At 34.5% G+C, this 18,215-nt stretch overlaps 1 protein-coding gene across 1 annotated transcript; it reads left to right on the top strand.

Moving 5' to 3' along the window:
* The first annotated feature begins 988 nt into the window (after nucleotides 1-988).
* Nucleotides 989-14,132, top strand: LOC122051976. The gene is made up of 7 exons (XM_042613344.1): nucleotides 989-1,294; nucleotides 1,399-1,500; nucleotides 2,061-2,175; nucleotides 2,703-2,818; nucleotides 3,612-3,791; nucleotides 12,807-12,949; nucleotides 13,740-14,132. Exons 1-7 carry the CDS (start codon nucleotides 1,170-1,172, stop codon nucleotides 13,919-13,921), a joined length of 963 nt encoding a protein of 320 aa, XP_042469278.1. The 5' UTR covers nucleotides 989-1,169; the 3' UTR covers nucleotides 13,922-14,132.
* Nucleotides 14,133-18,215: the final 4,083 nt, after the last annotated feature.

Genomic DNA, 18,215 nt, shown 5'->3' with positions numbered 1-18,215 from the left:
GTTCGACGTCTTCCATCTCCTCGTTTCGGATGCATGCTATGATTCCCACAGACGGTGCCAAAATGATCATGTCCGAAAGTGGGACGAGTGGAAAGTTGGGATGTGACGACTTTGCTGACCGGATGTGGACTCCGCTCCATTCTGCAAAACAGATGATGTCAGTGCCGAGCCAAGTAAGGGGTCCTCGACGTTGGCCTTCCAACACTTAAGTCAGTCACTGGAATGTGGAGAAGAAGTGAAATAGTAGAATTATGCGCAAGCAGTAAATCATGCGTCCCTCCGTCAATGATGGATTCCCCTTTATATAGAGCCCTGATGGGCGACGTGCACGCTCCTCGTGGAGTGGGCACGTTCTCCGATATGTTCGTGACCACGTTCTCCAATATGTTCATGGCCACATCCTCCATGATGTCCTGTGATAGGATGTCGCAAGAACCGTAGTCATGTTGCTTGGTTGAGTGAATCAGTCGCTCGCCCAAGACTCCGCTCTGTCCATTATCAGGTCTCGCTGCTTGGCCGAGCGGGATTCGCTCGGCCGAGAGTCCTCTTATCTATCAACTTTAGTTGCTCTTCCGTGTGGTGTCTACGTAGTAACCTGACTTCCTTCGTTCGGACAAACTATCCGGTCTCCCTCGGCATTTTGGTAATATGATTTGAGCGCTTGGCTATGATATTCTCTCAAGTCGGAAGGATTTGTCTGCTCGGACATGTCTCCTGCGGCTGCCGATGGAGCCCTACCTGTCCCGATCAACTGTTGCATTATCCTTCGTTCGACTCTTTGACACTTGAGTGTTGATCTTAACTTTGACCTCCATCATGTCGGATGATCCTGTTCTAGGTGCGCCTCATGCTATCATCGCATCAATATTATTTGTCCATGCATCGCTTCTATTGTAGTGGTTGATGCGGCATAATTATACAAATAAAGAGGTATTTGTAAAAAATTGTGTTGCTTCAGGGGCTAAAACGAAATGTTTCTTGATAAATGCATGAGACGAGTCGTAGTTTGCTTGTGTCGCAAGGAGAAAAAGGGCGAAAAACAAGTTGGAAAAACAAGCAAAAAGGAGAAGCTCGCGTTGGATCGACCATCGAATTTTGCAAATCCTTGAGGCTCCTCAAGTCTCACACGATTCGAGATTCGAGTCGCTGGTAATTGCACTGCCATAGCCATGTGGGTGGAGCTCCTGTGCGGCCTGGTGTTGTACAAGATCATTCGCCGATTGTTCGACGGAGACGACGCCATACCGGACGTCGATAGCTCTGATTCCGACGCCAGCTTCGTCGTCGCCACTAGGTATTTCGAATCCCTTTTGTACTTCTTCGAAACGCCAACTCCGGGGCCACTCAAGTCGCTTGAATCTGATCCTTTTGTTCTTCCTCGTGTTGCGGGGTTTCCAGATTGGAGAAGATCTTTAAGGGCAAGGCGTTCGTTGGGCTTCGGATTCCCGACGCTGATGCAGGCACTCGACAGCACATAGATGTTGTGATTGTTACCAAGAGGTCTGGGTTTGATCGGCTACTCTACTGTTAATCACATCAAACTCTCGCCTTGCCGTGTTCACGTCTGACAATTGAGTGTTTTCAGAATTGAATTTCTTAGACCAATTAGATTCGCTATTGCTTTTATCCTCCTCGTAGCTAAAAGTGAGTCCTTGTGTTGGACTAGTATCGTGTTTATGCAGATTATTTTACTTATATATATATCTAATAGAGATAGATATCTGACTCTTATTAGTTCTCACCTAGACGGTTTGTTCTTATTGCCCTTCAATCTGTGAGAAATCATCCATGTTTAGATTTGACAATTGAGTGTTTTCAGAATGGAATTTTATAGATCATCTGAATTCTTTGTTGATTTTATTCACCTTGTTGGCCACAAGTGAAGTCCTTATGTTGGAAAGGTTTCTTTTTATGCATATTATCTTATATTTAATAAAGGTTGATATTCGACTTTCATTAATTCTTACTTACTAGATAGTTTATTCTCATTAGCCCTTCTGAACTTGAGAAATCTTCAGTTTTTTATATTTTCAATGAGGAATAAGTGGAATATATGTCAGGGAAGTGATGGTGGTAGCAATTCGGAATTTCTCCGGATTTGTGGAGGTCAGTGGAGATGGGAACTGGGTCTGTACAAGTGACAAAAAGCACAAACCTAAGACGTACCCAGATCCAGTAAGAAATTTAGAATTAAATATTTTATAGATCTTACTATTTCCATGATATTAGGGATAGTCAACAAATGAATTCTTAATTTCATAAACCATGCCATTGTGCAAAGTTGCTTATGATTTATTATCTGACTATGCAAACACTTTATAGGAATCATGGAAAACATGTATGATCTTTTTCAAACACTACACTAATTGAACAAACTTTTAGACTTTGTTAATTAACTTGGCATGCTTCCCAGCAAATCATTAACACATGGCATATTGGCTAGCTTATTTCATAAACTTTGCTACTGATTAATTGTCCTTATGGCAATATCTGACTATACATTATAGATCGAATCATGAAAAACATGTATGATCTTTCTTCAAGTTCACACTACTCAAACCAACTTTTAAACTTTGTAAATTAAAGTGGTATGCTTCCCAATTGATCATTAGCACATGACATATTGATTTGTTTTGTTCTTTACATTGTTCTGTTTGTATTGTCCATACCTTCTCTCATAGATTAGTAATTATGTTGTTCAGGTGATTGAAGTTAACAGGCAAATAGAAGTTCTTGAATCATACTTGGAACAAAGGGGGGCAATTTTGCCTAAAGGACATGTAATTGGGCGTGTCATACTTCCTCATTCAAATTGTAGGTATGGATTTACATGAATCAATATTCAAGTAGGTCTTGTAGAATATCTTTATTCTGCAGTGAAATATGTTGTTTTTTTATGTGCATTTGTTATTTATGATTCTCTTAGATGGTAATGTAGTTATTATATGCTCATTCTTTTAAGTTACAAGGGAATTATATGACACAAATTTTGAAGCTAAATGTTAGGTTGACCTAGTGTCAGATTTTGGAATTGATACAGTTCTTGTTTAAAAGTTAAATGTTGTACTCAACAAATTTGCGATGGAAAGCTGGCGGAGTCAATCAGCAAACAATTCAGCATTTTATTATTTGATGATACTGGTTTAAAGATAATTTTGGTCTTAATATATAAATCGATAGAACACAACATCATCCATGTTTGGTTCTTGTGATTAGTTTAGTATTTTCTTTTTTGTATCATTGTATCCAAGATTCTTGATAATTATTCAAGTCAAATCCAGTTTTCTTGATTGTAGTCTAATAGTCTACTTTGTCTTTAAGTTCTTCTTGTTGTTTTAAATAGAATGAAAACAGGATATGATTACAATTTTTTTTTTTTTTTACTTTTTATAATTTGTATTGTACTAGGTACACAATTGGCAATATTATTTATGGACTGAAAAAGCTTGACAATAGTATCTTCATTTAAAAGTTACATTTACCTTTTATGATTAGATCCATTATGAAATTGCCATTTTCATTTCAGCTTATTCAATTTATTTTATGAGTAGATGCATTTTGTGTGCATCATATTTTACGGGGCACAATCACATGCTTGTTTTATTGGTTAGGCCTTCCTATTCCATTTCTTCGCAACTGGAGGTGGTTACTTCTGATAAATGGAATGAGCTTAAACCAGAATCAGCAAGTGGATTATCTAACTGGATCAAAGGTGCAGTTGGCAAGAATGATAGAACAGATTGGTTTGAAAAACTTCAGTTTATCCTGAGTACATCGCCCATGTGGGATCGGTACATTCTGTTCTTTCTTCTATGTTTGTCTTTGCTAAAGAAATGCTTAATCGCTGATTATGTTCCTATGCATTCTTCATGGATAGACAATATTTTGCTTTGGTATTAAAAAATACAGAAGAGGATCTACTGGGGATCATTGAATTTAGGATATTTTACATGAAATCAAATATAAAAGTGCAGCAGACACATCTATGAAGATTAGGCGAAAAAGTGAAATCCATCAAAATGAAGAAAATACATGATGTTTGGTTGTGGTTTAAGTATTCTCCCATGTTGCATTTAATCCTACAGCTATAATAATTTGAGGCTTCTAATGCCAGTAACCTTTCTCTCACTTTTAACACCCTGAGCACTTATTGGTACATCTCACAGTTCTACCTTGCTACTGTATTAAGATATCCTGTTATTAGTTCTAATTTGAAAAAAAATCCTAGAGTAGCTGCCTTGCAGTCATTGTGAAATCTATTTTGGTTGCATTTACCTCTATTCGCCTCTTTAATATCTTAAAGATATTAACCTTGAAACTTCCATTGCTAGCATTTTTTTCTTCTTTGATATAAATTGTTTGGTTTATCTTCAACTTCGGCAACATTCCTTTCTTGCTTAATTAAAATCTCTCTCTCACATACACATTTTTTCATCTTGGATGTAAATTGTTTGGTTCATTTTCAACTTCGATGGCATTCCTTTCTTGCTTAATTAAAATCTCTCTCTCTCACACACAAACATATATATCAGAGTAATCGCCATTTTCTTAAATTTTTCCTTCCCAAAAAGTGGAAATCATTTTTCAATGAATGATAATTGTCATGGTCCTCAAAGTTGTCCTCTGTTGAAAGGGAGGACTGAATGAAGTATCTGAATTTAGAGAGGAAAACTTTCTCACAGATTGCTGTGCAATTCTCAATAGTCACATGCTTATGCAAGTGCATCAAACTGTATGCCTACCTTGATTGACAGTTTGAACAATGCAGTTATGTTGGTCTGTGCTCTATGTGACCTGTGATAGATGCTTAGTGAGAAGCACCAAGCTTGGCTATTTAGAATATAGATAATTTCATGCTTTTTAAAGTATATTTTTATGACATTTATCTTTCTTGAAACTTAGCTCTTGTTCATTCAACATCAGGTTACTCTTTCTAGTATTATAGTTGCATATTGTTGAATACTTGGATACTTCATCCACTCCTCTATACCTGTGTTGGATATCACACTCGACACTAAGAGTTCGATTGGACACTCAATATTTCTTTTGATCATCTATAACACATTTAGAAATGGCCATGTCATATACTTGGATCCACACCTGTCTTGGATACTTGTACTCGAGTTCAAGTAGCATAATAAATAACTGTATGAAGGGACTTTTACATATTGGTTCTGCAAAAGTGCAGTATTCAACACTACAAAAGTTAGCGTTTGCACATATGCACACTCAACATATTCACATTCAACACACATATCATATATATAATATTTGCAGTGCCACTGTTTATCAAGTAAACGTGTTGTACATTGTTACCAATTATCTCAAAGGTCATAAAATTCAGATACTTGAAATGCCACTTGAAGTTTATGCTCATTTTTTTTTTTCAAATTAATGCTGAATTGCTAATAGTTAACAAATAAATATTAGCTGTAATGGTACCACTTCCATATCCATATAATTACCATTCATCCAGTGACCTCAATTTAATCTTCATTAATTAGGGTTCTTAACATTCAGATGATATGGTGCTTATGCATGCAATCATTAATAACAAATGAATTTTTTAGCTAATGGTGAACTCATGCTATTTATAAGAACATATTAACAAGGATGAAACATAAGGAAATAAATTATTTTTGACGTAGCAATTTTTTTTTTTTAAAATCAAGGATATATATGAAAGTACATATTACATTTTGGGCACAACCAAGATAGATAAAAAACTGAAATTAACAGTCAAAAGTTAGCATTAACTCAACTGCAGAAACTGCTGAACTGCTTAACCAGTACTAATTAATCTTTATGTGAAAATAATTTTTTAATAAAAAGTTGAAATTATAATTCAGACCTTAATATTATGGCTTGTTGGTGTAAGGAATTAATAGAATACCTCAGTTTGTAAAGTATATCAAGCTAGGAAAATAAACTCATTAAAGATGCATAACATATTTTAATTACATTTCCTATTGACTTGACTATTCTCTATGGTTTTAGCTTGTAGTAGTTTTTATGATTGTTACTTAAAACGCCTAATTGTTCTTTTATTTATTTTTCAGTTCTTAAGAGCTTCGAATGTGATGATAACATAGTTGTTGGAATAATTTGATTCATGATTCATATCAAGTTCTAAAATCCTATTAGGATGTAAACATACATAACATAAGTTAAAATCAAAACATCATGATGTTTTTGTTTGATTTTGTACAAACTAGAAAAGAAAAGTCCATGAAAGTTAAATCCACCTGAATTCAACAAATAAAACTGAACTAACCCATTATAAAAATAAGAAAGAAAAAACGAATCTTCTATTACTGTCATATAGGTGGAAAGATTAAAGAGGATGAAGTCTTTGAGTCGACAATGAAGTAGAAGGGCATCTTGTTTTGCAAACGTAGGGCTACAGAAAGAAATGGAAATTTCCATGGAAAGGCATAAAAGTCAAAGCAATTTGGATTTTTTTTCCATGGATTACTTGTGCAGAAACAAAGGAAGAAAGGATCCAAACACCCTTTGTATAGAAAGACTTGGAAAAAGTTACCTTTGCACTTTGCTCACCCTCACCTTCCTCATTTGGCATTGCCAAGCCTCGATAAATCCATCTCCCAAAATGTTGTCTTCACATTTTTTACATTTTCTACCATCTTCTCTATGTACGCCTTCATTGTAGACCCCAAGAAGGGTATTGCCCTACTCTAAGACTCTCATTGGTCTCATTCTCTGATACGAACTCCTTGGCCAATGGAGCCTTTCTCTAACACCTATGTGAACTCAGACAAGTTCTTTAGGTTATCATTGGCGAGCTGGTATTGATCAATGAGCGCAATCAATTGGAGGAAGACATTTGTCGCAATCACTAGCAAGTGGTGGTCAAGTGTTCTTTGGGAGAGGTTGAGCAAGATGAGCATAATTTTGTCAATTTTACTCTTTTTTCTCATTCCCTTCTCTCTCTTGTCCAAGCAATTGCTAACACCTAATAGTGATTGAGAAGAAGAATAGATTGTTGAGACTCGGTGTTAATATTGAACGGGAATTGATGGTGATTGCAGTGTCTCATCGATGGTGAAATGCTTGATCAAAAACTAGGACAATCATTTTATTGTCTTTTTCCTTTGATTTTTAAAATAATTTGTTCCTCAATAACTTTTACGTTCTCATTCTTTTATTATCTACATTGACATTCAATTTCTTTATTCTACAAAATGCAAGAAGAAAAGATGATTGTAGAAATTTGAGCATCTTTATAAGTTATGAGTTATAAATATTGTTCTAAAATGCCTCCACTTGGGCCACATGAGTGCCCCCCTTGGCATATCTTAAAGGTGGCCTCATAAAGATGACATATAGTGTATGCAATCTATATATATAGATAAAAATCTTATTTGATTCATTTAAAGTAATTTAAACTAAACTAAATTGGCTTAAAATTTACAAGCGATATATATTGTATATGTCAATATAAATATTTTTCAGATTTTAAAATGTGCTGCGCATGCTTATCCATATGCCCCCTATACCACATATGCCTTATGCGGTGACTCAGTAGACTGTTTGCACATGTTTTTTGGAACTTTGTTTATAAATATCAATATACCTTGCTTTCCATTCTTTGTATATGCTTCGTGTCTATTAAAACATTCTTGGACACCATCAATGAAGCACCTTTTAGATGACAAGATTCTTGAACTTCTATAATCCACTCATTATCAAATTTCATATTCAATAAACAGATTGAATCATATTCATCTTTCCTAATCTACTAATTATCAAATTCCATATTCAACATACAAATTTGATCTTATAAATTATACTCTTTTCTCAATTTAAGTTGAAGATAATATTTCATGAATTCAAGGGCATTAAATTGCTGCTTTAAATGAGTTTTTTTCTCTTTTAGATGAACATGCTCAAAGGTATATCTCTTGCATCTGCATTTCTTGTGAAACTTAAAATATGAATGAGAAGTCTTTGAGGTTCACAACACTCTTCACTATAGCTTTCGACCATAAACTAAAGAAAATAAACTAATTCATAAACTAATGCTATTACCATTTTATGCTAAACATCTCTTCACTACTAATGGATTTCTCTTGTTTATCTATCTTTATTTTCATCTCTACATTTGAATACATTTTCTAAACTATTCTATAAAGACTTTCACATTAGAATTACAATTTGGATCATAATGAATCTTCTGTTACATATTGATCATGTTAAAGGCGATGAGATGATGTGTTGGCTCGGATGGGTGGTTAATCGACGAACAATGAGCTTCTCGAGATCTAAAGGAAACTCTTCAACGATCCCGCGCACAGTCAGATAAGCCAACAAAGCGTTAGTGACCTAAGACCGGGGTGAGAATCTCTGGTTAGACCCTCCAACGCTTAAGTCAGTCTCCTCTCTTGAAAAGTGGAAGAAGAACAGTAGCCAAAGTGCAAGAAAGTAGGACTTCCGATGTAAATGTTTGTGTACCTTGTCAGCGGAGAGGATTCCCCTTTTTATACCACATCATATAACTCCCGCGATCGTGAGGTGGTCCCCGATTTGTTAAAGTTTGTTAGGTGATGAAGAAAGTACAACCTGGGCGTCGTGTAATAATCCTCCAAGGAATCTTTTTTCTACCTCAGATGTACCTCCTTTGTCGTTTATGACTTGGGCCCTTGATGAAATACCCGATGTTGTGTATCGTTGTAACTGATTAATTAATGAAGAAGCTTTGAGGGAATATTTTTCAACAAGTTTGCCAGGTTGTTCGTTGTTGACTGCTTGTTTGCTAATATATCCCGGTCGGTCACTAAACCGGTCGTATATTGAGAATACCTTCTGTTGAATATATCTCGGTCGATCATTAAGCCAGTCGTATGCAAAGAATATTTTCTGTTGAATATATCTTAGCCGGTCATTAAGACGGTTGTATGCTGAGAGTTTTATAAGGCTATAACGCTAAGTACCCTTAAGCTCACCCGGGCTTTGCCCGGTCGAACGTACAAAGGCAGGCAGCCTTATGTTCGATCGACCTTCGCCTGATCGATCATATGCTAAGAGTTTTATAAGGCTGAGTACCCTTAAGCTCACCCGGGCTTTGCCCGGTCGAACGTACAGAGGCAACCTTATGTTCGATCGACCTTCGCCTGATCGATCATATGCTAAGAGTTTTATAAGGCTGAGTACCCTTAAGCTCACCTAGGCTTTGCCCAGTCGAACTTACAGAGGCAGCCTTATGTTCGATCGACCTTTGCCTGATCGATCATATGCTAAGAATTTTATAAGGTTGAGTACCCTTAAGCTCACCCGGGCATACACAGGCAGTCTTATGTTCGATCGACCTTCACCCGGCCGATCGTATGCTAAGAATTTTATAAGACTGAGTACCCTTCAGCACTCCCGGGCTTTGCCCGGTCGAACGCGCACAAGTAGCCTTATGTTCGCTCGACCTTCACCCGGCCGATCATATGCTAAGAGTTTTATAAGGCTGAGTACCCTTCAGCTCGCCCGGGCTTTGCCCAGTTGAACGCGCACAAGTAGCCTTATGTTCACTCGGCCTTCACCCGGACATCCTGCTCAGGAGATGCTCGAGCACACTTCTAGGATTTTGATGTGGGGCGATCAACAGAACCAGGTAACAAACATTACCCTGTCCTAACCTTGACTGCTACCTCACCTTGACTTTAATATCCATGTCATCTCCTGAATTGAGACAATAGAGTTGTGCATATCAAGGTGCATGGAATTGTAAATCTCATGTAGTGTCATCATCTACTAAATTCCTTGATATATAATCTTGTTGTCATTAAAGTTCTAAATAATTTATTCCTTGACTTTATCGATAGCCGACTTGACATCACCATCCACAAGTTGTAGTACTTTCACAAGTGGAGTTATACATTTTAAAATTTAGAAAATCTTTGATTATATTATACAAGGTTCAAAATCTCAAGCTCTGTTGGAGTATTGGTCTTTGATCGGAAGATATTATTTTGGTATTGTATTGATGTTCCCATATGAATGGTGTCAATGGCAAATTGGAGGTAAAAAATATAATATTATCTTAATTTATCTTATCTTGTCCATTTAGCATATCAAGGAGTGTCGAGAATGACATGATATTTATCGACGTGACTAACACAACACGAGACATTAGGTTGACTATTTACCAAAATGATACATATTTCATGATGTTGATTGACATGGCACAAGATTTGAAATCATGATAATATAATGTGCTGTGCTATTTCCTTTCATATAATTTCAAAAGGAACTTATGCCTTACAATTCAGAAGCAAACATGGATCTAATTGTAATGTTTTTTCGCTTTTGTTGTTTTGAGTGTAAGGTATGCTACAAGAAATCTAGTTACAACGTGTCTTGCTACTACCTTCCATAATAAATCTTCTATATAAATTGAATGCTAAAGTGTGGTGATAATAAGCATTGTCATTCATTTTGCTTCTAAAATAATATTAAAAATATGAATCAATATTAACAAGTATCAAATCCAAACAATTTGCAACACAAGAAAATCAAACCAATTTCCGGCTTTCCAGTTGTTATGTAGTTAGATGCACTGTTCATCGTAAGAAAACATTTCTTCCTATATCTTCACTATGCTAGCAAGTAAATTGAAACATCCTGTTTGTATCTCTGATTGCTTCTAAGGTGTTAGTAAAGATGACTATATTTAACATTATACAAATTGACCTAAAATACAATCAACAAAGATAAAACTGAAAGAGATATGATACTATACAAATGGATTAACATAATTGACTAATTACAAAGATAATTCACTTTAGAAAAATTAGTAATATGTCATATAATTTAAACTTTAGTTAATCTTACACCTTATAAAATTATTTTTAAAATATAAATTATTTTTGTATTATCTTATATATTTTTTATTGACTTGAATGATGATCTATTTATGGTAAAATTAACTCGAAACAAATTGCTACCCCTATGTGTTGATAGATCTCAGAAATATTGTATTAATTAACCATTAACCAAAATATTTATAAGAAAGTGACTTCTATCAGTTCATATTTCATGCACTATAGTGCATCTTATTTTCCTTCACCCAACTTTAAACTTTATATGTTTATTTACTAAATCTACTTCTCTAAATATGAGGTTTGAGACATGACTATACTCTTTGATGATTTCGACAATTCTATGCATAAAGGGCTTTATGCTGAATTATCATCTCCCTTTTTTCACAAGTTAATTTACTATTTATTTGCTTCACTTTCCTGACTCCCTTCAACACAAAAGAGTCCATTTTCCCCATCTTTTCTTTCCAGCTGGTGGTGTTTCTAGTTCACAAATTAATTCAATTTTATTTACATCACTTTCTAGTTCCCTTCAGCGCAAAAGAATCCATTCTTCCCATCTTTTCTTTCCAGCTGTTTCTAACTCAATAATAATTTTTAAGTCGTAAAAAATTTGTATAAGTTGATTTCTCACATCCTCTAAAATTTTGGAAGTAGGTGCAACTTCTTGTCTTCATCCATCTAATGTGCAACCACAACACTTATTCTGACAATGATTGCATTCCAATCTCGGTTTCCTTACTTTTTGCAATTTTCCAAGTGATGTTAATCTTCTATGGTTCTTTCGGAGCATTTTGTGAAGTGTGAATAATAGCTAATTCTAACTAGAATTAGCAAAACCGACAATGAGATTGAAATGAACAAACAAAAGGTTGCGTATCAAATCAAATGAAACTCAATAAAACGTATGAAATTAAATAAATCATGTAAAACCCAAACCAAATGAAACCATATTAGAAAAAAGGCTGTATATGATTAAGCCATGTGAAAGATGAAACTCAATAATCCATTTGCATATCAATATACCATATAAAAGCCTAGCCAGAAAAATCTTCCCACCACCAATAAAATCAACCAACCTTTGTTGATAATAAATGCAATACACCTTAGCACTGGGAACATCCCTTCACCACCAAGCTGATACATGTGCAACTGTGGAAGTTCAACCAGAAACATAGAAAATGAAGTCCATGGCTTGTGTTGCTGCTTGCTAAGTCCTCTAGTTGCTTAACAGCTGGAGTCCTTTGGTTGAGATTGAGAGCTAGAAAGGTCACCCAATGCGTTGAAGAGTGAAGACAAAGATGAAAGAAAGGCGGTCAATGAATGCAATATAGAAGAAGATGAAGAGGTGGTTAATGAACACAAACAAACACATGTTGAAGCTGTGCACTAAATTATGTGCCAGTTTTTTTTATTAGTTGTTGAGGGATTAAAAACATAGTTTTTCTTTTTATCACGATTGTTGAACATGCCATTTGAGTTGAATCAGTATGATTTGACTCAAATCACTTCGATTTGATTCATGATCAAATCCAGTTTGAGCATGTGGTTCATAAAAAAAAATCTCATTGAATTGGACAATCTAAACCAGGAACCAACTGATTATGATGACACTGTTTTTTGATCTATTTTATAATTAGTTGATCAAACCTTTTGATTTTTGAATAGATAGCCAAAACCATTCACATTATGAACTCAATGTGGTATCATCACACGTGCATATATTTGTTCAACTGGGTAACAGGTACAAAGTATTTCTTCCTAGTAACCACTATTTTTTCCAAGCACTTTTAAAACTGCATCTAATGTGACATTACATTTTATTTGATTAATGAATTTATTAACATAAGCCAAATACTTCATGAAAGAGAGACTCTTAGTTGGTTTCATTTGTATATATGTGTGTGTTTGCGCATGCACGCGCATGTGCGTGCGTGTGTGTGTTTTAACTGCTGTTTCTTCTGCAAACTATTTTTTCAGCTTAGAACTCAAAGGTGACAGAAATATTCTTGGCGAGTTCCTTGAGTTTAAGGCTAACCATGATGACATGCAAGCTTTAAGAAATGTGAAGAGATCAAAAGTTGGCCACTTCATTGTCCAAAAGCCGAGTATGCTGGGTTTAGGTAGGCCATCTTTTCTATATCTTTTTCATACATGTTATGATATACAAGATATTAATGAATATTTGCTGTGAAGAACCATAATTGGAAGCCAATTTTGTTCCTGCTTAGCAATGAGGCGATACACATTATTAGTCTACTTGTTTGAATTTTCATTTAAAATTCTTGACTTGGATTTTGTATAAAGAATCGATATGAGCCATACTGGTGCACATATGTGGGCCATGATTATATTGAAACTAGGGGTGGAAAACATTTGTGTCAAAAGTTTTGGAGATACAACATGAAAAGATGACTGAAATTTAATCATGTAATTCTAATGACTGAATCCAAACATATGGGGACTGTCTTATAACTTCAGAAAAACAAGATATGCATCCTACATATCACAAGGATAATATTAACTAAAATCAACCCTAGCTGGATAAGCATCTTATTATTTAGACAGCAACATCTGATATGTTTTCCCATAAACTGTCAGTGAGTATAATGAATCTTGTCATCATCATTAGAGAGGATCGTTAGAACTATTCAATGAACTTATACAGAGCCTATATTTAATATTGACGCCAAAGCTTACTAGTAGTTGATCATGACTTGTTTTTGTGGTTGTATGTCTAGTACGGATAGTTCATGACTTCATGAATAAAACTGTTTCTATTTTTCTAAAAGAAATACAACGGTCAAACACCACATGGATTTATAGGAATACAGCCACTTCATTGAGTAGCTGTAGCTAACCTCGTTAGCTTTATCCTTCTTACATTTAACTATCATCCCAACATGAATGCAGGTAGATCGAGGCTCCAGGTACTATACTTTCCTCGAGACTATCGAAGTGGTGGTGCTTCATCTTCAGAATGGAAGGAGGCTGCAGTGAAGCCAAGTACAGAGGTCTTATTTCAGCCAATGAACTCCAAGAAAGCACAGAAGTTCAAGCTTTCGAGCATTGTAAGTGTCACTCTTACGGCATAGGCTCATGCCTTTCGAGCTACCAGCACACTTTACTCTGAATCAATTCCCATAAATTACATGATGTATTGAGTGTAATGTTTGTATATAAAAGACCTGTGGCTCATTCTCGAGTATCATGGCATGCAATATTTTCATCTTGGAACAAGCTGGATGGTCTGAAATTTTCATCTCTTGAGCTAAATAATAACTCAGTTATGTTTCTTCCATGAAATTTGATGTTGCATAAGCTATAACTTTTTATGTATTTGGCATTATTATGAAAATTATTTACCAAAGTAATTTTTAGTTGCTAGTAGTTTTTATCAAATATGCACGGTTGTAACTTTATTTGCTTATAGTTTGCTTTAATATGGATCTTGAATTACGACGAGAAAGGGGGAAAAAAACAACTCAAAGCTAATATGAAATTTTGTTTAAACAACTTCGAATCCTGTCAAAATTTGTTATCTTCCTGTGTTTGTCTCCATGCTGATAGATACGGTTATTATTATAAATATATAAAATTTTCTAATATAAACTACCGAGTTTAGTTATAAATTCGTCTGTTTAATACGTTATTCCACTAATTAATAGTAAACATAACAACAAAGCATCTTGGTTCTAATTTTTAAATCGCCTGTGTAATTTTATTCCTGAATTTTCTAAAAGACTGACAAGAGCAGTATCAATTTTTTTTTGTAAGTTATTTCTTGATTACGCTGGATAGTATTTTTAAATATTTTATAAATTTACTGGTAATTTTGAATGAAAAAAATAGATATTGTGAGAGTTGATTATGTTGTTTTTTTTTTAAAAAAAAGAGCCATCCAAGCACAAAAGGACGTGGCCACTAATGCCACATAAATTCCCAAAGAAAAGAAAAGAAAAGAAAAGGATCATCTATAAAGTAACACTAAATTTCTGCTTCATCTATAAGTATTTCTCTGTTTGCCAAGTGAAAGTCCTGAACAAGAAAGTGCTTGAACCTGCTCTAGCGATAAAGCAATGGAGTGAATTTGTCCCTGCTTGAACAGTCCCACGTTGTAGAGAATTGGGCCTAACATAGACAAGACTGTCTGCCTTGTCAGATCGCCAAAGAGTTAAAGATCAACTCATCTCGGATCTGCAGAGTCGAGCAACATCAAGATTAAGGTACACCCTCACTAAATTAGAGGGTTCCTTAGCATGGAAACTTCTTTTGACGCAAAGGGTAGCAAGTGGACCATGCATTCCAAATAGTCATTATTTTTTGTTTCTTTAGGATTGTTGTGGATTCTTGTAATAGGCTTTTGGATTTGTTTTTTATAACTCTTGTGTGTATTATAATATATATTTTTTTGTCTTAAATACCATATAATTTTATGTTAGCAATAATATTTAAAAAATGAAGTAAGTTTTATTTATTAAATTAATGTTTTAGTAAAGGTATAATACAAAAATGAATTTCGTTCGGCTGGAAGAAAGGTTGAGCTCAACTCTGGAGTAAGATTTTAATAAATAAATAAGTTTGATAAAAATAAATAAATAAGTTTGATAAAAATGAATAATAAATTCAAGTATAGTTATATTTGACTCCTAAAAAATGTTATATGCGTTTTGATGGTGTTGTATAATTTTATATTAACATTTGTTAATCTAGTAATTTAGAACTAATTTGATCTTTCTTTTAGTAAAACAAGTGTTCTGACTTCACATGATTAGGTTAGTGCAATCGATTTTAGGTCAAGATTGGCCAAGGTCAAATTGACTCGAGCTTGAGTTTTAATATTTGATCAATAAGTGAGAGAGAAATCAAGTAGGTCAAAATTGACCAGATACTTGACGATATCGGAAGTCCAATGAGAAGTTGGGAAGAAGAAATTCCAAATGGGTCAAGGAGAACCTGACACTTGGTGATCGAAAGTTAAACGAAAAGTTGGCAAGAGGAAAATCCAAGTGGATCATGGAGGACCGAATAATTAGCACGAATAAGAAGTCTAAGTGGATCACGGAGGAACAAACACTTAGTACAAGAGGAAAGTCTAAGTGGATCATGGAGGAGCGAACACTTAGTACAAGAGGACAGCCCAAGTGGGTCACGGAGGATCGAACACTTGGCACGGACAAGAAGTCTAAGTGGGTCATGGAGGATTAGACACTTAGCATAAGATGAAAATCTAAATAAGTCAAAGATTGATCGAACACTAGGTGAGAAAGTCCCGATAAATCAAGGTTGATCGGGTATTAGGCAATGAATAGTTCCAATAGATCACGGATGGCTAGATATTAAGATAGAAAAAGTCTTGGTTGATTAAGGTCAATTGGATATCAGACATGAAACATCCTAGACTATATATATATATATATATATATATATATTTATATATATAACGAATGTCACAATACTAACATTAAAGATATTCAAATATAATAAAACAATTCCAAATAATAATACAGAGAGTACAACTAACTAGTGAGAGGAACTCAACCGACTATCAAAATAGATAACTTAATTTCGACTAGAGGATCCAACATCCTAATGTAAGTAGAAAAGTAGACTAATAAAAGAAACCCTTGGGTGTGCACTTCCAGGTACAAGAATGCTCATCCTTCAAGTCCTTCTGTCTCCTCATTACCTGCACTATATTAATCTAGTGAGTCTAAAGACATAACAAGTTCAACCTTTATATAAATAACATCTAGAAATATATGATAAATTACCATGCTAAATATTAACGAGATTAACCTCTGACTTTAATTTCATGAATCTTCAAACTATCCTAAATTAACATTCAATTTTTAACCTTTGTTATCTTTTATTTTACTTGTACGATTTAAATTATAAGAATTTATATCATCAAGTGTAGCTCCTTTATACCTTAACCTTTGATCGTTTGACCAAACTTTTTTCTAGTACTAGGTTGGTAAGGTTTACCGGACCCTTCTTAAGATAGATTCCCAAATCTTTCTATTTTGATATACTTCACCGGACCCTTCTTTAGCCGGATTCTCAAACCCCTCTGTTTTGGTGAGGTTCACTGGACCATTCTTAATCTGAATTTTCAAACCTCCTATATTTTAGTAAGATTCACTAGATCCTTTTTAGGCCGGCCATGGACTAGAAATTCATAGTTAAGTATGTTATGTCTGGCATGAGTTGTATGTATGGCATGAGTTGTATGTACCTAATGTTTATGGTTTGTGGTTCTATACTTAACAATTAAGACTTATTAACAAAAAGAAAATCCACATAAGTGTCATAGATTGCAAAATTATTTAAGAAAAGAAACCTGGCTAAATAAATTCTTCTCAAGCAAGAAATGTACAGTTGGCAATTTCATTGTTGAGGCTAGAGAAAACACTACAAAAAAACATAATTTTAGGGATGAATTTTCTAAAAATTTTCGTCGTAAATTTTTTTAGGACAAATTTTGCAACAAAAATATATTAATCATAAATCAATCGTTGTTAAATTTTACAACGGAAAAAATAGTATTCATCCCAAATTTTACGACGAACTATAATTTTCGTCTCGAATTAGGGACGAATTCCTGTTCGTCCTGAATTTGGGTCAAATTTGGGTTCATCCCAAAATCCGAGTTTATCCCGATTTCCCAAGGTTCGTCCCAAACCTCAACACACATCATATTTATACACATCCAAACAATAAGAACTACACATCCAAACAACAACAAAAACTATGCATCCCATATCTAACATTCAAATATGTCAACTCAACACACATCATATTTACACATCAAAACAAGAACTAGTTTGGTTCAACAACTCATAATCCAAATAACAAATACCTCAAAGCATCTAAAGCATAAAAAAAAAAAATACAAATCGTCAAGCTTTGGGAGCTTCGTGCGCATTCTGCCATTCTTCATTCTTCTTTTCCTGCATCAAATTACAAATGAATAATAACATTTATAACAAAAAAAAATTATCTAAAACATATCAATGATATCATATTGAAATAAGACTATCTAAAACTTATGAAACTAACTTTTCAATGCCATGTCCCCTTGCCTTTATCTTTGCTTAGCTTTTCTCATTCTTTATATTTCCTTGTGGTTGCTAATGACTACAAGGAAATCTTGGTCATTTTCTTAAAGATTAGAGAGGGGTAAACAAATCAACCAAAGTGGGGAATAGGTTTGCTTCAATTATATATCCCAATTCCTTTTCTTTCATCTCTTCGAGGTGAGCTTCAACTTTGGACAAAACCCACTAACCATTAGAAGATCAAGGTGAACTTCAACATAAATAGTGGAGTTTCATAACTAGAAGAAGTAAGAAATCCAAGAAAGATTAACCAAATAAATCTAGAGGA

The sequence above is a fragment of the Zingiber officinale genome, chromosome 3A (assembly GCF_018446385.1).
Source record: "Zingiber officinale cultivar Zhangliang chromosome 3A, Zo_v1.1, whole genome shotgun sequence".
Taxonomy (NCBI): Eukaryota; Viridiplantae; Streptophyta; class Magnoliopsida; order Zingiberales; family Zingiberaceae; genus Zingiber; species Zingiber officinale.
This window is presented reverse-complemented; position numbering and strand designations above follow the sequence as displayed.

Excerpts from the sequence above, each read along its gene's own strand:
- LOC122051976 (XM_042613344.1), top strand. The coding sequence starts at position 1,170 with ATGTGGGTGGAGCTCCTGTGCGGCCTGGTGTTGTACAAGATCATTCGC. Across the intron at positions 3,792-12,806 it reads ACATCGCCCATGTGGGATCG|CTTAGAACTCAAAGGTGACA; the intron begins GTACATTCTGTT and ends CTATTTTTTCAG. Across the intron at positions 12,950-13,739 it reads GCCGAGTATGCTGGGTTTAG|GTAGATCGAGGCTCCAGGTA; the intron begins GTAGGCCATCTT and ends ACATGAATGCAG.